Source organism: Lynx canadensis, chromosome C2, assembly GCF_007474595.2.
Source record: "Lynx canadensis isolate LIC74 chromosome C2, mLynCan4.pri.v2, whole genome shotgun sequence".
Taxonomy (NCBI): Eukaryota; Metazoa; Chordata; class Mammalia; order Carnivora; family Felidae; genus Lynx; species Lynx canadensis.
This window is the reverse complement of record NC_044311.2, coordinates 18,725,609-18,750,230: the sequence shown is the minus strand read 5'-3', so window position 1 is coordinate 18,750,230 and position 24,622 is coordinate 18,725,609. Positions and strand designations below refer to the sequence as shown.

Sequence of the window (24,622 nt, the reverse complement as noted above, 5' to 3'; positions counted from 1 at the left end):
TTACGAGCAGCCTTCTGTAGGATGAGGGTGGGAGATGAGTGCTTTCTTAGCCTCTAAAAATCGTCTAACATGTGCACATCCCTTGATATTTGTCAATATTCAAAATATCATTTTTTATTTCTGCATCACTAATGTCTAAAAGGACTGCAGACAATTCTTTATCAGTTTGCATGTGTTCTTGTCTCTCATTTCCCCTGGTTTTGTTGATAGGGTCTGGAAGACAATGCTGACTGTTTCAAGAACTGTCATTAGCAAGGTTTTGCCTTGATTATGGAACACTTTTGCTGATCTGACCAGGCCACATATTTTTAAATTTTCTTTATTATTTAAATAGGCAATAACAACAATAAAAATGTTTATGTTGGAGTACCTGGCACGTATTGAGTACTTACTAAATATTTATTATTTTTTATTATTGGTTTAACCTATATGAAATCTTTTCTGAACTAATATTTTAATCTATAGGACAATTTAGTAAAGTAACATTTGGGTACAAAAATATTAAAAATATATCCTGCTTTCTCAGGTTATTCTCCACAGTTTTCCAGTTTTCAGTCTACTGTAAGTTATGGTTCTAAAATCTTGTATCTAAAGAACAGTAAGATGTTACAACCCCTCAGAAAGATACTTGTCTCTTTGAGCACTAGCCAGTGATTTGTTAGCATTTGTTCAGCAAACAATGGACTCTTTCTATGTGCCAAGCACTGCACTGGACATCAGTTGAAAGAAGAGACTTTCATGGGTAATTCCCGGTTTGATGAGGAGGTCCAGGAGGTCCTGTGGCAAGTGTGGTAGCAGAAGTAGGAGTGTGATAAGGGAACCCTGAAGAAGTTATTGTTTACTTTACAATAGGTAAATATGTAACACTTCTTAAAACTCTGGGATCATCAGTTTTTTTATCCAATTCAAATAGTGGTATTTGTGAAAAATAAACTCAAAATAGAATAAAAACACAAATGCGAGACCTGAAACTGTAAAACTCGTAGATAAAGACCCAAATGTGAGACCCCAAACCATAAAACTCCTAGAAGAGAACACAGCGGTAATTCCATTGACATTGGCTGGAGCAACATTTTTCTAGATATGTCTCCTAAGGCAAGGGAAAATAAACTGTTGGGACTCCACCAAAATAAAAAGCTTTTGCACAACAAAGGAAACCATCAACCAACAAAAAGGCAGCCTACTGAATGGGAGGAGATATTTGCAAATGATATATCTCATAAAGGGTTAATATCCAAAATGTATAAAGAATGTATATAACTCAACACCAAAACAAACCAGAAAACACAGTCTGATTAAAATATGGGCAGAGGGCCTGAGTAGACACTTTTCCTAAAGAAGCATACAGGTGGCAAGATGCTCAGCATCACTAATCATCAGCCACTGTGGAAAACAGTATGGAAGTTCCTCCAAAAATTAAAAATAGAAATACTTATGATTTAATAATAACTACTGGGTATTAACCCAAAGAAAATGAAAGCACTAATTTGAAAAAATATATGCAACCCAAGTGTCCATTAATAGATGAATGGATAAAGAAGATGCGATGTATATATACATACACACGCACACACACACACACACACACACACACACACACACATAGATACACACAATAGAATATTAACCATAAAAAAAGGATACAGTCTTGCATTTGCAGCAACATGGATGGACCTGGAGGCTGTTATGCTTAGTGAAGGAAGTCAGACCGAGAAAGACAAATATCATATGATTTCACTTATATGCACAATCTAAAAAAATAAATGAATAAACAAAAGGCAGAATCAGACCTCTAAATACAGAGAATAGACTGATTGATGGTTAACAGAGGAGAGGGGTTGGGGAACGGGCAAAATGGGTGAAGGGGAGTGGGAGATCCAGGCTTCCACCTGTGGAGTGAATAAGTCACCAGAATAAAAGGCACAGCATAGGGAATGTCATCAATGATACTGAAATAGCGTTGTATGGTGACAGTTGTAACAGCACTGTGTGATAGCTACACTTGAGGTGAGCAGAGCATAATGTATAGATATGTTGAATCACTGTGTTGTACACCTGAAAGAAATGTGACATCGTCAACTATACACACACAAAAAATATTTTAAGGTGCTATTTGTGGGAGCCTGCAGCATTAGCACATGTAGGAACGATCAGCCTACCTGTTTGATTCAGTGTGGTTTCTTTATGAATATCTGTTGGGACAAAAGCTAACAAACATCACTAAAGTAGATCCTTTAATCAGTATTACAAAATATTGAAATGTAAAGCATTCTCTGTCCAAAAAATCTGCAAGATTCTTTGCAAACTCATGCTTTATTTTTCTTCCAACCATACTTCACTTTTAATATCTCCACTTAAAACAGAGTCAACAGTAAAAACAACCTAATTAGAAAACAGGCAAAAAACCTGAAGCTCCTCTCTCAAAAAAGAGGGTAGCCAGATAGCAAAAAAAAAAAAAAAAAAAAAAAAAGCACGTGGAAAAAGTGCTCAACATCATTAGCAATTGGGGAAATGCAAATTAAAACCACAATGGTACCACTTCACCTAATCAGAATGACTGAAATAAAGCATCTTACACTAAATGCTGGCCAGGATGCTGAGAAACTGGATCACACTGCTGGTAAGAATGTAAGATGGTTCAACTGCCCTGGAAAAAAGTATGGCAGTTTCTTATAAAACTAAATATGAGCTTATCATATAACCCAACGATCACACTCTTGGGCATCTTATCTCAGAGAAATGAAAACTTACATTCACACAAATACACACACACATGTTCATGACAGCTTTGCTTGTGATAGCTGAAAACTGGAAACAATCCATTTGTCCTTCAGTAGATAAATGGCTCAACAAACTGGCACATCCATACCATGGAATACTACCCCACAATATGAAGGAACAAACTATTGATACACGCAACAACTTAGATGGATCTCATGGGAAATGTGCGAGTAAAAAGAGCCAATTTCAAAAAGTTACATCCTATATGTTACCACTTATATGACATTCTTGAATGACAAAATCACAGAGATGAGGAACAGAGTAGTGGCTGTCAAGAATTAAGGAAGGAAAGGGTTTGGAAAGTGACCTTTAAATGGTAGCACAAAGAGTGTTCGTGAAGGAACTGTTCTGTATCTTGGCTGTGATGGTGGTCATACAGATCTACATGTGATAAAATTGCATAAAAACACGTGTACATGAGTGCATATAAAACTGATGATAAATGGAAAAGGTCAATGGACTGGAAAAGGTCAATGGACTGTATCAGTGTGAGTTTCCTGTGATGTGATATTACAGTTATGCAGGATGTTACCATTGGGGAAAAGTGGATGAGGAACATAGTGTGATCCATTGGTATTGTTTTGTATGGTTTTTTTTTAATGTTTATTTACTTTTTGAGAGAGAGGCAGATCATGAGCAGGGGAGGGGCACAGAGAGAGAGAGAGAGAGAGAGAGGTGGGGGGGGGGGGGGAGACACAGAATCCGAAGCAGGCTCCAGGCTTTGCCCTATCCACACAGAGCCTCAAACTCAGGACCATGAGATCATGATGTAAGCTGAAGTTGGACGCTTAACTGACTGAGCCACCCAGGGGCCCCAGTCAGTATTGTTTCTTACAACCTAGTGTGAATCTATAATAATCTCAAAATTAAAAGTTAAAAAAAAAAAAAAAACAGAGGCATTGAGGCTGACTAGGAGAGCGTGAGCTTTTAGGTCAACAAAGCTGTGTTTAAATTCTGGCTCCCCCACTTACGACTGTGCAACTACATGCCAGTCCTTTAACCCTTCTGGGCCTTCATTTATTTTTTTCCTCCAGTTTTATTGAGATATAATTAAATTCAGCACTGTATTTATTTTAGGTGCACAGCATAATGATTTGATATATGTATGTACTGCAAAATGATTACCACAATAAATTTAGTTAACATCCCTCACCTCACAGGAGTACAGTTTCTTTATTTTAAAAGTGGCTACAATAATACTACTTACCTCTTTGTGTTATTTTGAGAATTAACTGGCTCGGAATAGCCAGTCAGTATCTGATAGGTTTTTAAAACATTGTATATAAAAGCCACTCATCATTTACATTGGATCATAAAAATATTCTGTATTTTCATCTAGCACTTAAAGGGATACGCCTCTGCAGAATTTTATTATTACCAGGTATTCTCTATTTCATTCAATTCTGCTCATGTCTTTATTTCTTTCTACTTTTATGGGATTAACTCTGTTCTTTTTCCTTCCTTAAACACTTACTAAATGTCTTTCTTCCTTTCTAATTTGTGTATTTGAAACTATAGATTTCCCTTTGGTAACTGTTTTAGCCAAATCACAAAGTTTGTATTGACAGTCCAACATTTCATTGTCATTTAGTTATAAATGTAACTTTTTTTTTTTTGATCCAAGAATTATTTGAAAAATGTGCTTTTCAGTTTCCCAAACATTTGATAGGGGATCTTTATGGTCTTAATAATTCTTTGAGATATGTTAAGCTTCCTTTGTGGCTTAGCATGGGATCAGTATTTATAAATGTTTCTTATATGCTTGGAAAAGAATATATATTCTTTGTTGAGTGTGGAATTTTATCTTCAATCCCTTGATTTTGTTAAATTGGTTTTCATATTTTCAGCATCCTTACTACATTCTCTTTCATCTGCGTGACCTCAGTTCCTGCAGCGAAATGTCCCTCTGATTGTAGATGTCTCATTTTTCTCCTTACGATTCTGCTGAGTTTCACTTCTTATATTTTTGGGTGTCTTGTTAGGTACAGCAGATCCAGAATTGTTACGTTTTTCTGATGAATTGTTCATTTTATCCTAATGCATTGATTATCTTTCTGCATTTTACCTTAAACATCTATTTGATCTGATAGTAATATAGCCATTTAGGCTCTCTTTCGGTTGGTGTTTGCATAGTTTATGTGCTGAGGATTTAGAATTCTCAGGGGATACATTTTTCTCCCCACCAGAGCCCAGGCTTTCTCCAGCAAGTGTCTTTGCTGTGTCTCCCAGAAAGCATTATCTTTCAAGTCCATCCACTCACTAAAAGACTAGCTACTCAAGTGTTCTAATCTATGTAAGGGGTCTCAATCCCAACCTCTTGCCACATGCAGACCTTAGGTTTCACCTTTTTCCATGAGGGCATCAAAACCCAAGCCTCCATTTTAATCTGGACTGGGTACTGTCCTTCACCCCCTCCCTCTTACCCAAGTCCTGCCCCTGGCAACGACACTGCCAGCTCATGTGCTTACTGTAATTTTTGGTTTTCAGTTCTGGCCTCTGGGGATTTCTGTGAAAATTCAGCTATGTATTTTTTTAAATGTTACTTACATTTTCTTCAGCACTGGTAGGTGTTTGAAATGTGTTTGTGTGGAAGGGATGTCAAGGTTATCTATAAGGTCCAGCATGTTACTAGGACAGTTCTTATTAGGAATACTGATCTAGCCTGAAAATGGTACTGTGTTGCCTAATAATTACAGAAGACTGGATCTGTCCTTTCTGAGTCTTGATACTATATGAATTAAGTAAATGTGATGTTTGAGCAGATGCTGGATACCCTGGGAGGTAGCAACACATACAGAAATCTGCCACGTAGTTTTTGGTTCAGAGCCATTTTTAATTTAGGGGACCAAAAGATTGGTCTTTAAAACACTAAGGGTTTTTTTTTTTTTTTATATTTCAACTTATAAATTTGAGAACGTTTATAAACATGATATTAATGAATAACATTAAGATCTTATTGTTGCTTACATAAGACTTTTAGAAAACAGAGTTTTACCAGAGTTACAAAACTGATTTAGACTTAGCTTTTTAATTAAGTTCTTGAAAAATGTTATAAACATGTTTCAAAATTATACCTAAACGACGTGCAGTGGTGATGTAGCTATTATAGGGAAGAGAGACTACACTAATATTACATTAAAATATAGAATTTAAGGAGAAAAAGGTTCATAAATTGTAAGTAATACAGTTTTTTATAAACTAGGTATATTATTTACATGCATGCCTAATTTGTGTTTTTAAACCATGACAGAAAAGAATATTTATGTCCTTTTTATAGTGTTCCCATGCTATTTTGAACTTTAAAATACACAAAATCCTTAAAACAACTGGACTCTAACAAGTTTCTTTTGAAATTTTTATTTTTGAAATTTATTTTTTCTTTGAAATGTTACTTTTATTTTAGAGAGAGAGAGCAGGCATGCATGAGTGGGGGAGAGGGGCAGAGGGAGAGAGAGAATCTGAAGCAGGCTCCACACTCAGCACAGAGCCCGACGTGAGGCTCGATCCCATGACCCTGGGATCATGACCTGAGCCGAAATCAAGAGTCCTGTGCTCAATTGACTGAGCCACCCAGGCACCCCTTTGAAATGTTTTTAGAAGCCACAGCTAGTTTTTCTCTTACGAACATTCCTACACTTATACCAAGAGCAAATTCAGTCCCCAGAACACTAGCTAATCGATAGGACTCTTCATCAAAAGCAAAAGGATATGATTTTGCTGTTGGGGGTTATTTAGTTCTCTGTGCCCAGAATAACAAGTTCTAAAATAATGATTTTGTTTCTTGATGCTTCTCAGGTGCCTAAGGAATAATTAAGTATATGGTTCTACCAGTGACCCTTGGATTATTTTGTCTAATAAAAAGTATGTCTATTTATAATAACATTACATTTTCTTCTAGGTTACTTTCCGGACAAGAATCTATCACTGTAATATTAACAGCCAGGGCGTCATCTGTCTGGACATCCTAAAGGACAACTGGAGTCCAGCCCTAACCATTTCTAAAGTTCTCCTCTCCATCTGCTCACTTCTTACTGATTGCAACCCTGGTAAGAGACTTAATCCAATATTGAATTCAAGTCTATTAAAGACTTCAATGTCAGACCTTAGGAAATTGTTTACTTTACTACCACCACCACCACTGTAACTACTGTTATTACTATTGATTTTAAATTTCCATAATATCTAACTGCTTTCTTTTTAAATTGGGTCTTCTCATTAGTCTTTTTGAGACCTATTATTTGCCGAGAAGGAAAAAGCACAATGTGATAAAAATTAATGAAAAATCATTTTGGATAGGGAAGTGCTTTTACAGAATGCATTACATTCTGCTGGCAAATAATAATAAAAATTCAAATTGAATAGCTTAATCTTTAATTAGATGCCTACCAGAAGATGTTAATTTGAGAAATGTGGGCTATTAAAATCTGATAACAACCAAGCAGCACCACGCAGACATGACCTTGTTGGCATTTTAATAACCATGCGTCCTTTCAAGCTAATAGAACAAAAAAGCTGAGTGGTCCTCAACTAGGAAATACAACTTCCCAGGAAAACTAAAGAGAGTTTATGACGAAGCCTTTGTGGCTTGCTGGTGTGCTTAATGCTGAAAGTTTTTACTTTCTGTGTCGTCGCAGATGTATGATTATGTGTTTGACCAACTCCTTTTAACTAACAGACAAACCCAACTGCCAAATTTTTACGTATCTGGGTTTATTTTGGAAACTACAAAAATCTAAAGTAGCTACAGAGTTTTCATTTATGTTTTTAATGAGAAATTCTTCTTTGAGTATTTAATTAGTAGTGTTAATATTTTTAAGATTCTATCTTCCACATTCAGGAATAAACTTTATTCACTAGATAATTGAAGTTTTAGACAAGAGAGAAATGACAAAGGGGAATCAGGGTCTCTCTTAAGCTCCTGTCTGGTTTATAAAACATGAAGAATTTACAATCTGTTCAATTTTTAAAACTTTTAAAAATAAGGATGTATAAAAATACTTCCACCAAAAGAAACATAAAATATAATTATGCAAGATCATTATAAAATACTTTTTAAATTATTTCATACTTTTACACCAGATAGCGAAGTTCATTAATGCTGCACTAATTTAAAACTGAATGACAAATACTGTGTTTTTTCTCCTTATTACTATTTCAATCCCATTTGTCTGTATGACTGTGTGTAACTTCATTTGGAGGTAATGTCATAAGAAGACATTTTTTGTGTGATAGAGGCTTAAGCCCAGTGGTCCTCCTGGAAATGTTGGAACAGGGAACTATATCTGTCTCCCCTCTCCCAACAGAGTACTTCTGGGCTTTGCTGAAATTTAGAGGGAGTGTTTTTTTTAAGAAAAAAAAAAAAAAACTTATCTTGAGAAGTAAGTCACCCATACAAGAAACTTTTGACATGAGATCATTACACCTTAAACTTCTAGTGTTAGGTGTCAGTTATATTTCAGTAAAACTAGGGGGAGAGAAGAAACTTTTGAGGCCATACTATTCATGAGGCCCTTCTGAACACTAGACGAGTAAGAAGTCCTTCCTTCTTCCACATGGGTAAGATGTAACTGCACACTTAGAGAGAAAGCTCCGTGCTGAGAGGCGTTCCTTACTCAGCCATAGCCAGGCCTGTTCCGTCTCCCAGTCAGTTGAAATGGTCCTATTCCCCTGAATCAGCTTGTATGTGGGAAGCTCTTCTCTGTACAGGTAATCACCGCTTAGAGGAATACATTCATCCCACCAAAGCCTTTTCTCAGCAATCAAAAATATTTCTCTTCACTAGAGTTTTCTTTTGCTGTGTCTCAGAAAGTTACAGATGTATGCTACAAAACAAGAAAAGTAAAATTACCCCTGGCTAAAGCAAAATCACATAAATAAAATAAATAGATTTTGAAAACAATAATATTGGTAGTAAGGATAAGTGTAAGGGATAAAGAAAAAGTAAACAATAAGCCTAAAGATTAAGCCTTAAGTTTGATCAACTGGATACAGCTCATCTGATGTAAGAATAGACTATTGTTTGTAAAATACGTGGCAACCAACTAAATGTTTGTACTTTAAGACATATACAAAAATTTCCTAATTGGCACATCATCGATACATGTGTTCACACTTCTAGAGTCTTAAAAAGAGTTTTTAAGTCAAAATGGCCTTTCTTTTGTTTAATGGGTTTACTTCACACCCTTCTCTGGTACACTTCCAATGTGTAGATTTTTTTTCCCCCAGATTTAAGTTAAACTTCAACCTAACCTATCTTCAAATTACCACAATTATAAGTTTGATAGAATACAAATAAATACGATTTTCCTATACTAAATCTGTAGAGCTAGTTTAACACCAGAAATGCTGTCAGCTCTGAAGTAGGTTTTGCATAAGGTTTTGCACCAATTTTCAAAATGCTTTTCTCCCTCTTCTCTCCACATAAACTTACTTTTTTAATCTTTTTCATACTCTTCTCATAATTTACATTTGTCTCTTACTTAAAGAATTTTTGGTCTATTCAGAAATAAATTTTAAATGTTCGAGGGTGGGGCTGTACATCCTTACAGCATGGTATTTATAGTCCACAGATACAGATTTTAATACCAGCTCCACTGTTAATTAGTTGTGCGACTTGTTCTGGGCGCTTCACTTTCCTCAGACTCCGTTTCATTTACAAAACAGAGATAACCATCAGCCCTACCTAAATCACGGGATTCCTGTGAGATACACATGCAAGCCCTCTGTAAACAATCATGGGCTGTTGTTCAGGTCATTTCCCAGGGTACTTAGGACTCCAAATGGGCATACATTCAATGGCTGACAAATACCTCCTCAGTTGAGTTTAACTGAGAGAAGAGAGTATTGAATAATCTCTAAACACCACCACCTCAGCACTGACACTCTTGGGTTTAAACTCTGGAAAAAGCCTAACCTTGAATTAGTAGTCCCTATTGCATTATTTCCTAGGAAGGATTATCTCGCGGGTGGCAAAATGTCCAACAGTCACCAGCCAGTTGACGGGTGCACCGGTGATAATCATTCTGTTCCCAGTGCAACGGTCTAGGTAGGTCTAACTGCTGGCCTTGATAGGGCTGTTCACACTTCACAGTGGTGTTCATTGAGCCTGCCAGAGCACTCTTATTTGTCAGACTCTACCTGGCTGCCAGAGTCTGTCTGTGTCACACTGCTGAGGAACAGAATGGCAGCAGAAAGGAGTAGAAGTTGATAAGCTCCAAAGGCCCACACTGGCCTTCCAAGCTCCCGGAGTTTAGTCCTCCTTGGTGAACATGATTTAACCCAGGAATTGCTGTCATTTAGAGTACTAATCAGATTTCCATCTTTCGTGGAATGCTCTTATCTGTCAATACTCTCTTCTCAAGCATATACAAAATTTAAGCTCTGTTCTGTTTGTGTCTTTTGAAGTTTGTGCTATTTTGTGGTTGTTTTTTTAAACTCTTAGATGTTTATCATATTCTTTATATGAAGTCTGGTTATTGTTTCAAATATGCTTATCTTATGGTCTTCAGACCTAAAAATAATGGGTGTTTTCCCTCATAAAAAATGAACTATCCTGAGAACACTGACAATTATGAAATAAAACAAGGAGGTCAACGGTTTTCCTGTATCAGATGCTTTATTTACAGAGTAACTTTCAGAAGTATTTCTAATCTTTTTTTCCTCTTTTTTTTTCCTGAAAAGTATATCAATCTGGATGTTATCTGGCATTATTTTTTTTAACCTCAGTTCGACTTTCCTGCTCTATTGCTGTTGCTATCTAAAGTGTTACAAGCTTGTTTTATTCGGAATGTAATTCTGATACTGTATCATTTAAAAATTATCCCCCAAATGTATGGCTTTTATGGGATAATTGGAAATTTGAAAATGAGCTTTTGATATTAAGGAATTACTGCCAGAAATTTTTAGGCATGGTAAAACAGAACTGTCATGAATTTTTTACATATCCTTACCTTTTAGAGATAAGGAACTACTTGCAATAAAGTCCTTTGGTATCTAGAATTTGCTTCAAAATAATCCAGAAAGATTAGATTGGAAGTAGATAAGGATGTGGAGGATACGAGATCGACCATTGTAATCGTTGAATGATGAGTGATGAGCACACTGGGGGGGGCGGGGCTTCCTTATACTCGTTTGTCTACTTTTGAATATGTCTGAAGTTTTCCATGATAAGGATTTCCTCGTAACTGCCGAAGATGAGCAGCAGTGTAGTCTGTAAAAGGCGTGTGATTTGGCCCTTTTGCTCTGTGGGAGAATCGTTTGGGCCCTGACCCTCACCCTCTGTATTTCATTCCCTATCATTTGCCTTCCAACTAAAGACTGCCTCTTGGTTCAGCCTGGGCCATCAGGGTCCTGCATTCACACAACCATGAAGTCTTTGTCCGCCACTCTTCAAACAGGCAGAACCGTATAGGCCAGGTCAAATGAAAATGCTCTGAGCACACCCACAAACATCAATGCCCAAGATGGATGAGCTCTTCCCCCTCCCCCCAGCACCTTCCAAATAAAAATCAAGTATCAGTTACTCCCCGTCTTAGATTTATGCGTATCTTTTATTAAAACAACAAATAGAACTAAGAATGGCGCTAATTAACCCTCAGCCTTACACAGTGATTAAGTCGAGGGTGAGCACAGCTGCATCGTCATTGGTAAGAGCTTTATTCTTCTCAAATGGGCTGAGCAAATGGAAAGAGGAATTTGCTCCCAGTGGCTCTTTTATAGTGTTCTATAAAAGGTCGGAGAATGGCTCCTTCCTTATTCTCCAACTTCATAGCCCTTTGTTTCAGATCACTTACAGCCCAGTTTTCAAACAACTGATAAATACAATCCTTATCCATAAATTGTCTTATATACCTTAACTTTGATTGTTATTAATCGCTTGTCTTTGACCTGGTTATGATTGGATAATAAATTGTGTTACTAACCATTAAAATGTTATAATTGGTAATGACTACTAGAGGGTGGGGACCATAAAGTAGAATTAATTGTTTCAACACAGGCATATTTCTGTAGATTATTTACACTAAGTTTGTGAGCTATTACACTGATGAAAGGTATATAAACAGACTTTTAAGAGGATTCTACTGCCTGCTATAGCAGCGTGAACTTGGCTTCTACTCATTCTACTCTGCTACACTTGAGAACTGGCAAAGAACAATTTCTTTAACTGAAATTAAGATAAAGCTGTAAAAATGATAAGCCTACCTGTTTTCAAGGCCAGCTATCTTAGCAGGAATGCAAAAAAATTTTTTTTCTGTAGGAGGTATTAACTATGGATACATAGACCTAAGGTTTCTCCTAATGCCTATGAGTTTTTTTAAAAGTGAGAAAATTTAGGGGCGCCTGGGTGGCGCAGTCGGTTAAGCGTCCGACTTCAGCCAGGTCACGATCTCGCGGTCCGTGAGTTCGAGCCCCGCGTCAGGCTCTGGGCTGATGGCTCAGAGCCTGGAGCCTGTTTCCGATTCTGTGTCTCCCTCTCTCTCTGCCCCTCCCCCGTTCATGCTCTGTCTCTCTCTGTCCCAAAAATAAAATAAACGTTGAAAAAAAAAAAATTAAAAAAAAAAAAAAAGTGAGAAAATTTATAAAGTAGAAATATACGGTACGACATACAGCTAACTTGAAGCTGTTTTCTTTGTGAAGAATTGGCTCTCCTCTAGAATGTCACATGATAAATTCCAAAAGTCCTTGTAATTGGTACTTCCAAATATGGATATAGATAGGCTGTAATCCATAGTCCTGTAACTTCTCTGACCCCTTATGTAAAGGAAAGCTATAGCTCTATGTAGATAGTCAATCTACCCGGTATTTTAAAAACCAGGAGTGTACATAAAGTCCAAGAAATGTATAAAGGACTTGGGGTTCCAACTCCGTATTATCTACAGAATCCTGGGACACTGACCCCTCATGCACTACAGGTTCCCATAGACTCCCTCGGATCTGTTTGGAAATAGGCCTTCCATAGTGTGAAGGTCCTAGAAGAACCGAGGATTCGTTGCAAGGATGAATAAAATCAGGAATACACATCATTAAACGGAGAAGAACATTTCTGTTTTGTGCATTGAAGAGGTTTTTGGGTACCTGGGTGGCTCAGTCAGTTGTGTCCAGCTTTGGCTCAGGTCATGATCTCATGGTTCGAAAGTTCAAGCTCCATGTCGAGCTCTTTGCAGACAGCTCAGAGCCTAGAGCCGGCTTTGGATTCTGTGTCTCCCTGTCTCTCTGCCCCTCCCCCACTCATGCTCACTCACTCTCCAAAATAAATAAACATTTCCAAAAAAAATTTCACGGAAGTGATTCTGTACCATCATAAATTTGGGTTTTAAAAAAAAAAAGTATCAATTCTGTTTACCTGTATATTTATAAATGTGTTTCCTTACCTTGTCATTCTGTAAAAGGGAACTTTTTAGTTGTGTTACAAGGGATACTAGTGTATAACAATGTAAACTAAAAGATCCTATTTTATGGTCCTTTATCAAAAATGATTTTCAAGGAGCACCTGCGTGGCTCTGTCAGTTAGCGTCCGATTCTTGATTTCAGCTGAGTTTGTGAGCAGCGCTGAACATGGAGCCTGCTTGGGATTCTCTCTCTCTGCCCCTCCCCAGCTCACCTTGTCTCTCTCTGTCTCTCTCAAAATAAGTAATTAACATTTAAAAAAAAAAAATGAGGGGCACCTGAGTGGCTCAGTCGGTTAAGCGTCGGACTATTGCTCCGGTCATGATCTCGCAGTCCATGAGTTCGAGCCCCACGTAGGGCTCTTTGCTGATGACTCAGAGCCTGGAGCCTGCTTTGGATTCTGGGTCTCTCTGTCCCTCCCCCACTCATGCTCTGTCTCTCTCTGTCTCTCAAAAATGAATAAACATTTAAAACTTTAAAAAAAAAAAAAAAGAATGATTTTCTAAAAGACACAGAATGAGAAAAGAAAGCTAAAATTATTTGATCGTGGGTTTAGGTTTTAGATTGCCAGGTAGTGAAACAAGGAAAGAGAACTTGAGTCAGAGTTGTATGGAAAGGATTGGTGGTTTCACTATGTAGGGGAGTGATGATTCCATGATAAAGCAAGTGTCCTAATCAGCCCTTGATATTTTTGCTTTGTATAGGCAAATCTTTATTTAACATAGCCATCAGTTTTATATCCTTCCTGAACATCCAGTTTGCCTAGTCTAAAAGAATATTACCAAAAAAAAAAAAAAGGAATATTACCTGTTTATTATTTTTTTGACATGTTGTCCAGAAATGCTGACCTTTACAAAAACTTTATTACTTTTCTCAGTTAAATATATCTGCTTGGTAGGTTTGATTCTTTTAAAGATGGTAAAAACTATACCTTATTTGCAGATATCTGAGTTGCATTCAAAATATGCCTGTAAAGTTTTACTTTCATATCTGATCTAAAGGAAAGACCCATTGGAGAAATCACTCTCCTTGAGTAAAGAAGAAAATACAACCGTGTATTTATGATGCCTGTGTTCGTTTTTCTCACTTGTTTCCTTACCTCTGACCCAGGAAGTAGCTCTGAACCAGGTAATAACTGTGCTTCCAACATGGTTAAAGCAGGAAGATGAATCCCTAGGGTAGCAATCTATAATATCTTTCCTGGTTTTGTTTTGTTTTTTTACCATTATAGAGCTGTCCGCTTATCCTTTGTGAGATTCTGATTGGCTTGTCCTATAACAGGAGTAAAATCTCACCAATTCAGTATAATTAGGATGTCAGATAAAATTTTTTAATAATTGTAGGAAATTTTAAATGAGTGAAGACCTATTAAGCACATGTAGGAAATACTAGTGAAATGTTTAAACTACATGGCCTTAGACTCTGCTTTACCAAGGACAGGAATGAAGTGGGTTTTTCACATAAATAAAATAGAGAAAATGGTTATAATGAGCCCTAATGTATTCCTCACTCACCCTCAAAACTTACCTTTATTTAGGGTTTAGGTATTTTTTACAGGTTATCTAGGCCTTCTTTCAGACAGGCTAAATATTCTTAGATAATATTGCTTGACACTGTTAATTTTCATGCCAACCCTTTTTAAAAGAGATAATACAGTAAACTTCAGAATAGGTCTCTGCATTCGAATTACTGTTAATATTTGTTACTCAAGGGTATAATATGTGTTTTTTGGAAAGTAGGTTACTGGTAAAGTTTGGTTTTCTTTTTAAGGAGAAATGATTTTAAACAAAACAGTTAAATAATATGTATTTGAAATTATAACAATGCACTGTAGTGTTTTAATATGGAAATTTAAGAGTTCTGAAACAACATAATAAAAATCCTCTAACTGTCCAGAAATTTATTTGCATGGACAAAAAATCTGGATGATTGAATAACATGTTGCCTTTTTAATTTAGATATTTGAGATCATATTGTGTCTTGGGAGAAATGTTATAATTATGAAAATACGAAGAATTACTGTAACCCTACCAATGTCTGAGTCTGAGACCCTCAATTACCAGGCAGTTATCTTTATATTTCCTTACTTTCCTTACTTACAGCCTTCCATTCTGTATTTGGCCTGGGTAAAGTGCTTCCAGTAACAGCACCCAAAATAATTCTTAATTATTTTTTTAAGTGTATTTATTTATTTTGAGAGAGAGGGGAGGACAGGGGTAGAGTGAGGGGGAAAAGAGAGAATCCCAAGCAGGCTCCATGCTGCCAGCACAGAGCCCAGCGTGGGACTCAATCTCGGGAACCGTGAAATCAGACCTGAGCGGAAATCAAGACAGATGCTTAACTGACTGAGCCACTCAGGCACCCCACAGTAATTCTTATTTTTAAAAAAAGGATGCTTCTGACATGTCAGACTAATTATTCCTACACAACAGCAATAACTTCTTTCTTTTTTCCTTCTTATTTTTGTCCTTTAAGAGATCCTGGGCTTATGGGTGTTGAATTTTTGGTTATGTCATATTGGTGAGGAATTTGCATAATAAGCAGTATAGGAGTTCCTTTAAACTACAGGCATATTTCTTTCCACAATACATAGTGTTCCATGGAAAGAAATCATAAATCAAAATGCTTTAGATATATTTGAAGAACTTCCTACTTAAACGAGTAGCCTATGGAGAAACCTGTTGCCAAATAAAGCATTTATAAGTTTGAATAATGAATTTATTTTTTAATAAAAATCAGTTTTTTAAATTTATCTTTTCTTGAAAATACAAGGATATTTTCCCCCTAATTCAGCACTGCCTTCCCTCTGAGAGCATTTCCCCCAAATAAGCCATATTTTTTGCGATACTCACATACCTAGCACAGCCTATAAAAAGCCTACATAGCTGTGTGCCTGTAGGCGGGGTAGGTAGTACCTTATGGGGCAGCCGCTCACGTTAGTGAGGTGTGCATCACCTTTTATTCAGAGAACTGTGCCCACACACGTACTCCAGTGACTGACTTTCTTGTCTAGACTGGCTCCATTCCAGTGATGGAAGCATGGTCATACACAGTCTAATTCAAATACATAAGGCAAGTTAGGACAAATGGAGACCTAGAGGAGATGTCTTTATCTAGCATTGGATACCACTATTAGATTTTTATAAGAAAAGCTCTAGGGGCGCCTGGGTGGCTCATTCGGTGAAACATCCGACTTCGGCTCAGGTCATGATCTTGCGGTACGTGAGTTTGAGCCCCGAGTCGGGCTCTGTGCTGACAGCTCGGAGCCTGGAGCCTGCTTAGGATTTTGTGTCTCCCTCTCTCTCTGACCCTCCCCCGTTCATGCTCTGTCTCTGTCTCAAAAATAAATAAACGTTAAAAAAAATTAAAAAAAGAAAAGAAAAGCTCTAGAAAAGATCACTCAGCTACACTGGGGAAGAGGCACCAGCCACCCCTTGTACTCTATAAAGGATTCCTCTACCTGAGGAATATATACATTTTTATCGAATCAAGGGTCTGATAGGGCTGGTGTATTTTAATTTTAGCCTTACTCAGAATGGTTCCGTTCCTGCAGGAAAAGCATCCTCTTGGTGGATTCGCATTCATAGGATTGTGGATAGCTTAGAGTTGGGATTCATATCTGAGTTCAAAATAATCTTGTGTCCAATTTGGTGAAAGTTTTTAAGTGAAAGTTTACTGTTAATGGAGCTCTCCATTAGCTTGTTTAATTCTCTGGAAGGCTATTTAAATTTATAATTATACTAGACAAAGAAGCCATTGATTTGTATATGGTATTGATTTGCATTTAGGGAACTCTGGCTATGTTGCATATTTGTAGTTTTCATATTCGTAGTTTTCATGGTGGAGCTAGGATATCTTAAAGGTGAAGAAAAGGTCTAGATGTACTCCTTGATAATGTCTCAGTATTGGCTTTTCTTTTTTTCAAAATGGAAATATCTTCAGTTTTTTTCTTGCTTATTAAATTTCTCTTAAATCAACTATCCTTTAAAGATAAGTGTTTAGTTTTCATTTGAGGCTCCTTGCTCTGCAAACTCAAAATTGATGGGACTTAGCAAAGTATATTTGTCAGTTAAGTATGTCTCATTATAATTTTGGTATAAATTTAAACACATGACCTCAATGTGTAGCCCTGGCTTTGACCTGCTTCTACTTAGCATTTCCCTGTGCATATTTATTGCCCCTTAATTAATATAAATCTGGACATGGGTATTAGCTGTTGCTACAAGTTTTCTGCTGTAAAGTCTATTGCTGTCCCTGCAATAATAACCTCTAATTTACTGGTTTAGAAGTTGATCTCATTATAAAGCTATTGTATATATTAAGCCATGATGAAAATTCCCTTCAATTTACTTTTTAGAAAATGGCATTTTGAGGTTTTCCTTTTTAGAGATCACCAGTGATTTGTTGTTGTTGTTGTTGTTGTTGTTCTAGGGAAACACTAATAAGAAAATGACATGGTGTAGATCAGTACTTCTCAATTTCTACATTCTCCCAAAACTGACCTCTTCCTCCACTAAAATCAATTAATGTCTTTCTGACTTTAGAATATAGCAAATTGTATTAGAGGTATTTTTCTCCCGTAAAGCAAGTTTTTGGCATCTGATGCTGTTTAGGGAATTGGGGAAAGCTGTTGAAGCAATGCATGTGTTCTGTGGTTGCCAGTGAAAAGCTCAGAAAACACAAATAAGAAATTGAAAAGTGAAGCAGACCCTCAGTATAAACAAACACCATTCTTTACTCACATGGGAGTGTGTCTTTTACTCAGAAGAGTTTACCCCAGGAATGATTCAAAGACTTTTTTTCTTTCCCTTACTTGAGGAATTTCTGACAAGTCCAGAACATTTAGTCTAGATTTTAAGTAACTTTTTCTTTATGATTTCTGGAATGAAAATAATTGAGAAAGAATTACAAGATTAATTTTTCTCATTCTAGAGTAAAAAGAGGGGTTTTTTGATGATAGGGAAAGAATTATGCAAAAATTGTATATTTTAGGTCCAAGGTCTTTCCTATTCCCCTGGATAACCTCTCCCAGTGTTTGTTTGTTTTCCATTTTTCATTCTTTACAGTTGAGGACCAGTAATAAGTTTGTCACTCTCTGAAATTAGTCTTCTTTTCTTCTACATGTAGTCTACTTTTTTTTTTTTTTTTTTTTTTTTTTTACCATAGCACTCACTATTTGGGTTTATTTACAGCTTCTGTCAGGAGAGGCTTGACTGTGTCAGGCTTCACTCAACAGTTTAGTTCCAACAACAAGACTTACTTTTCCTGTGTCTGTTCTGTAGTCTCTTGCTCTCCACATGAACAGAAAGGTTTCCAGTGTTATTCCCAGGCAAGCATCTGCCACAGGTGTCTTTTTTATTACTTAAAATATATGTAGAAATGATGAGATTATTAAGTAGCTGACTGTGGTTCATGTCGTTCTTTCAGATCTTAAGTGCTTTTGAAACTCTTAAGTGCTCTTTCTTTGTTGGTTAATTTATTTTGCAATTTAGACTTCTGTCCTCATTCAGTTCGTATCTGTAATGTGGTGGTGGGTTAATACCATAGGCTTGTTATTGGTAAATCAAACAGTTCTAATATTGATTGTCAGAAACACCTGTACCTGGTTAGTAAATGATATAGCATGGATTTTACTTTATGTAAATTTTAAAAGTGAATACATTTTTTAAACTTGATAACAGCATAAAACGCTGTACAGGATGTTGACTGCCCATTCGGCACTCAGAAGGATCCCTTAGTCTAGAGGCCATGGTGCCCTGATCTCCTTTTTGTCTTAGTATGATTTGCCATGTGGCTGTCACATTCCCTTTTCTGGCGACCTTTCAGAGAATACCATCTTCTGAAACTACTGAGACCACCCATCCAGCACTAAAGAGATCCCTCTGTGATCACACTGACTTTTTTTTAAAGTTTATTTATTTATTTTGATAGCATGTGCGAGGGCATGCAAGCAGGGGAGGGGCAAAGGGAAAGGGAGAATCTCAAGCAGGCTGCACGCCCAGCTCAAGAGCCGAATGTGGGGTTCAGCGTGGGGTTCGATCTCAAGACTGTGAGATCATGACCTGAGCCAAAATCAGGAGTCAGATGCTTAACCAACTGAGCTACCCAGGCACCCCTAACGGATCTTTATGTACAGAGGAATTTTTAATGAAACTATTCTGTATGTTGTTAGTAGTTGGCTAATGTCCTCAGGGACCAGGTCTGGAGACTGGAGGGAATAGTGATGCTCTTAAGGTGAAGCATTAGATTTTTCCTTCTGCCCACAAAAAGAAACAGCCAAAGCAGTGTAAACCACTGGGCTTTTGCTTACATTCTCACATCAGCTTGTTCATTACTGCCTCCTACAGACTGTCTCTTTCACAAATACTAATAGAAAAAGCAATTAAGAGAAAGAGAATGAACCACATCAGAGGTCATCTATAGAGTAATATAACCCACATCATCTTTTGAAAGAGATAGATACTGGAACTTCATGAATAGCCATTTCCCAGCCTTTGGTGACCCTCCAGTGCTTTCTTACTCATCTTTGGCCTGTCCACATTAGCCTAGGGACTCTTTTGTGCTTTACCCTCTGGAGTCTATAATGTAAAGGCAATTGATCTATTGCATGTGTTTTCATAGTACATATGTACAAATTCCAGCTTCACCCCAGGCTCTGATTTGACTCCTCCCTCCCGCCTGAAGTGTATCCCTATTCTCCATAAGAATCACTGAGCTGGAGCTAATGGCAAAGGGAAATGGACCCGCACACATTTATTTCTTCAGGACAGAGCTCTGTGGTGCATCTATCCTTGGTTAGTCCTCCTTTCTCCCTTTTCCTGTTATCCAGTCTTTTCTTTTTTATCTGTATTTCTAGCTTTTTTTGTTTTTCTGCTACTGCTTCTCTTTCTTTTCTTTTTCTTACCCTAATTTCTGCTCTGCCTCTTAATTTCCTTTAACCTTTCTTTCACCAAGGGAAAAAAAAAATTTTAAGGGATATCCAAACTGTCTTTTTATTTGTTTTTATTTAAAAGAGCTTTATTTAGTATTATCTCTATAACCATATGACTTAGCTTGTAGCATCTATTGGCCTAGTATAACCTTGGAATATTCCATTTCACTTCACATGCCAACTGATGGCTCTTGTCCATCTTGTGTGCCAGGGCAGGAATGGCCCCGTCGACTCTCAAAAGGGGTATGGTGTCAACTCAGAAAATTGGCTGAACACTGTGAGTAATGCTCGAGTTGTTGCCAGTCTTAGCCAGTACATACCTTCTTAATTCCATGGCCTCTTCTTCCAGTTAAACAGTTGCTTTTTTAAATCTAGTTTGGAAAATATATTAAAGTCCTATGCTCTGTAAGTAGCGTTGCTAAAGCAGTATCACACGTGTAGGACGATAATCTCATTTTGACGTTCTGAATTGATTGTCCTGTGTACATCCAGATGGCAGGGCTTTAAGTGAAAAACATGGGAGTTAGTCTATAGTGTAAGATGGCTCATGTTATATAGCTCTAAGCTGTTGCCCTTCACTGTATTTATGCCTGACTTCTCTAAGTAACAGTGGCATACCTTTGCATGCATGCATCTTTTCAGCAAACCTCATGATGCCCCTTGCTAGATTCACCAGTGTCAGAGCATGAGCACAATGAAGGTTATATTTTGCCATGTTAAAAAAAGATTAGGTCAGAGGAGCTAAATTATACTGAGTTTTGAAGATGTCAAGAAAACTAGAGTGTTGCCCAGCTCTTTCCCTTACTAGATAAATTGGTGCCTTCATTTGTGAATTGAAGACAGTACTTACGACCCTGACTATCTTGCAGCATTGCTGTGAAGATAAAGTTGTGTGTGTAGACCTCTGTAAACACTTTGAAAGCTGTGAGTATCATTGTATGGAATGTATTGTACTGAAGGCCTACATTAGCTCTGCAAGGTGCAGTTAACCTGTCCTTCGAGATGTCAAAAGAGCCATTTTGTTTCTTGCATAAAATCTTTAAGTGGCTTATTCATAGTTTGATGAGTTCGGAGTTTCATATGTGATGGAATTTACCTTTCAGAAGGAAAACTAATAGGAAAAATGAATTGAAATTCAAACTTGGCTTAATGATTTCAATTTGCTTTAGGCTTCTATCTTTATAGTCTAAAAAACTTTAAGTATTTAATGTTATTTTTTGTCATCTATAAAATGAAGTCTCCTTCTTTATTCCCAGCACACATAATGCACAAACTGTATGCCCATAGGCACCCCCATCTGGCCAAAGACCTTCCTAGGAAACTTTGCCTTATTTCAAGTCCGGCCAAGCCTTTTAAAATCTTTACTCACACCCCTATTGTTCCTTTGCTCTTGCCCTGTATAAAATATGTCTCAAGCCCAAAGACAGCTTAAGATTTCTCAAGATATTATATCACATGACAGACTCCTGAAGTTCAGAGACTGTCTAGCTAAGATAGAAGTGAAAGCTAGCTATTTTTAGCCAGGTTTAAGTAAATTTAATTTTACTGAACTAGATATACTGTACTCTCTGGATTGTCTGTAATGTTTTCACAATACATCAGAGTGGACTTCAGCTTCTGGCCATGAAGCAATAACAGGAATTAGATTTATACTCTTCCCTTAACCAACTAGAAAAACAGACACTGAACAACAGGCAGCCCAAGACCAAGATCCCTGAGAGAAGAGAAACACACGAAGTGAGCCCCACACTTGCCCCAGCTCACTGCTTAGAGGCAGTTTCCAGGCTACATTATAGAGAGGAAGAAAACGAAGAGAGCACCCAGCAGTCTCACTGAGTTGAGGAGACAGAGATAGGGGTTTAGGAAGACCCACGTGCTGGTGTTTGTGGGGCAGAGATCCAGAGAAGAGGGACCACACAGAGAGAATGCTCCAGAGATCCGAAAAGGGATCCCCTCAAGTCTTTGGCTACGTTTAGAATTCTTCATATGTCAGAAGAAGCCATCTGGGGCCAGGGAAAGAACCTGCACAAAGCAGTAGGCCAGACAGTTCCTAGAGCTCACACAAGGCTGTGAGTGACCTCACATTAAGCAGGAATCCATGTTGTCCTCATAAGATACTGTCTTAATAGTAGGGGTAAATTAGCTCTACACCAAAGGCTCCACTGGACCCACCTACCCTAAAAAAAATTTAAAAGAAAGCTTGGAAGCATCAAACTTTTCTTAAATAAATACATGCTAGGACAAAGTACAACATTCTTTAAGGGAATATAACAAATTCCAACACTCAACAGTGTAAAATTCACTTTTGTACCTCAAATAAAATATTACTGGGCATTTTAAAAGCAGGAAAATAGAACCCATAACCAGGAGAGCAATTAATCCATAGTTCCAGACCCTGAAAGGACAGAGATGATGGAATTAGTAGGCAAGAATGCTAAAACAGTTATTATAAATTCCATATGCTTAAGAAAGTAGAGGAAAATGCAAACATGATGAGGAGAAAAAATATTAAAAAGATAGAAATGAAACTTGTAGGGTAACAAAATGCAGTCTCTGCCATTAAAAGTACATATTATAGGATTAACAACATTGCATACAGTGGAAGAAAGTTGGAAATGAAATTGAACATAGTAATAGAAACTATCCATAAAGAAGCAAGAGAAATGAAAGTTTAAAAAATAAAATGAACAGAGCCTAAGTGATCCATGGGATGACCTCAGGCTACTTAACATACCTGTAACTGGGAGTCCCAGAAAAGGAAGTCAGGAAAGAAAAAATATTATAAAAAATAATGAGAGGAACTTCCACTTCCAGTAACAGGGATAACCATATTTGCCCTCCCTCCTGAAACAACCAAAAGACAGACACAATACATAAAACAATGGTTTTCAAGACATGGAGCTCAGACAGTAAAGGTCAGTGATCCCTGATACGTGGGAAACAAAGTGAACCCTGGACTACTGCCCTGTGAGAGTTTCCATCCATAGTGTGAGGAAAGGAACCCAGGGGAAGCCCAGCAGACTCTCTAAGTTGAGCAAACAGAACTGAGTCCAAGGAAGTCGAGGCGCTACAGTTCCAAAGACGGAGTATAGAGAGGAGAGAGCTGCACACACAGAGGGAACCCCAAATATCTGCAGAAGGTACCCCTCGAGTATTTAGCAGAAGGTGCCCCTTGCACATTCATGCAAGGAAACTACCCAAGTCTGGGAAAGAACTGGTGTGTTCCACCTCTTTGCCACATTGGTGAAAGATGGATTCCCACCCTAGGGTTATGAGGAGTGGCCAAACACACAGCACCCAACACTGGACAAATGAGGGTGACAACTGTTTATTAATCACTTACATTCTTAGCCTTGTGGGGAGGACATCACACATCTTGCAGGGCCACATGGGGATTGCACTCAGGAACAGAGGGAGCAATCAAGGGCTGTGGGAGACAGGCATTGTAGTCTCAAGAGGGCAGAATGCTCCCTGGTTCCAGCAGGAAGATGTGATTGGCTTATTTGAATAATTCCACAGGCTGGCAAGAAATTGAGTAACACTATTCAGTGATAAGCAGGAACTATTCCCCCTGTCCATGGTAAAGAGCATTTTTCAACTAGTGACCCTTATCCATGGGAGCAGAGTCGGGAAGGGAATTTGTGGTTAGGCCATTTGAAGCCTTCCCAGTTTTCCTGAGATGTTAAGGCAGCACATAATGCTGAACCTTAATTTTAGGTCTTGTACTACAAGAACCATCTTAAAGGGTTAAAAGAAACAGTGCCTTTTCCCACCAGACTAGAAAAATTCATAATTCTTGGGACATTTGGATACACAGGAAGGGGTTGCCTTAGCTTGTGGAAAATAATTAGCCCTAGACTAAGCACTGCTTCAGCCTACCTACCTAGTCATAAAAGCAAAACCAGACAGGATCCAAGTGTCTGCAGGAACAAAGCTCAAGAATATAAGAACACAAAAAGTAAAAACTTAATAATTTTTAAATTCTTTTTAATTTTAATTTTTTTAATTTTTTTAAAAAAGAATACAAAAATAATCTATCAACCAACATGGTAGAACCCACAAGGTCTGGCCTCCAAAGATTACCAGGATGCAAAGAAGCAGGAAAACATGACACACGATAAGGAGCATAACCACTTACTGGAAACAGACCCAGAATTGACACAGACGTTAGAATTAGACTAAATAATGGTTGATAATTTTCTGAATTTGATGAGAACTTTAAACACATGTATCAAAGAAGCTTTATGAACCCCAAGCAGAAGAAACATGAAGAAAACCCACACCCAGGTACATCATATCAAATTGCTGAAGAATGATAGAGAAATTCTTAAAAGCAGCCCCGCCAAAAATGGTTATATTATTAGAGAGAAGCAAAGCTAGTCATGACTGCAAACGTCTGTTGAGAAACTGCTAACCAGAAGATGGTGGAACTACATCTTTAAAGTACTAAAGGAAAAACTGTCAGCCCAGAATTCTATACCCAGTAGTAATATATTTCAAAACAGGTTCTTTCCAAGAAAACAT

The 24,622-nt window shown here is 37.5% G+C and overlaps 1 protein-coding gene and 1 long non-coding RNA gene across 2 annotated transcripts in view; one reads left to right on the top strand and one right to left on the bottom strand.

Annotated features, from left to right (window-relative positions):
* Window positions 1-24,622, top strand: part of LOC115523127 (ubiquitin-conjugating enzyme E2 E2-like) — a 377,540-nt gene that overhangs the window by 321,810 nt on the left and 31,108 nt on the right. Inside the window, 1 exon segment of the mRNA XM_030328825.1 lies at window positions 6,680-6,827. Within this exon segment, the coding sequence (XP_030184685.1) occupies window positions 6,680-6,827 (148 nt within the window).
* On the bottom strand, window positions 8,133-23,662 carry LOC115523128. The gene is made up of 3 exons (XR_003971649.1): window positions 23,442-23,662; window positions 20,419-20,599; window positions 8,133-8,603 (listed from the first exon to the last, which is right to left on the bottom strand). It is a non-coding gene; the product is annotated as an uncharacterized LOC115523128 (long non-coding RNA).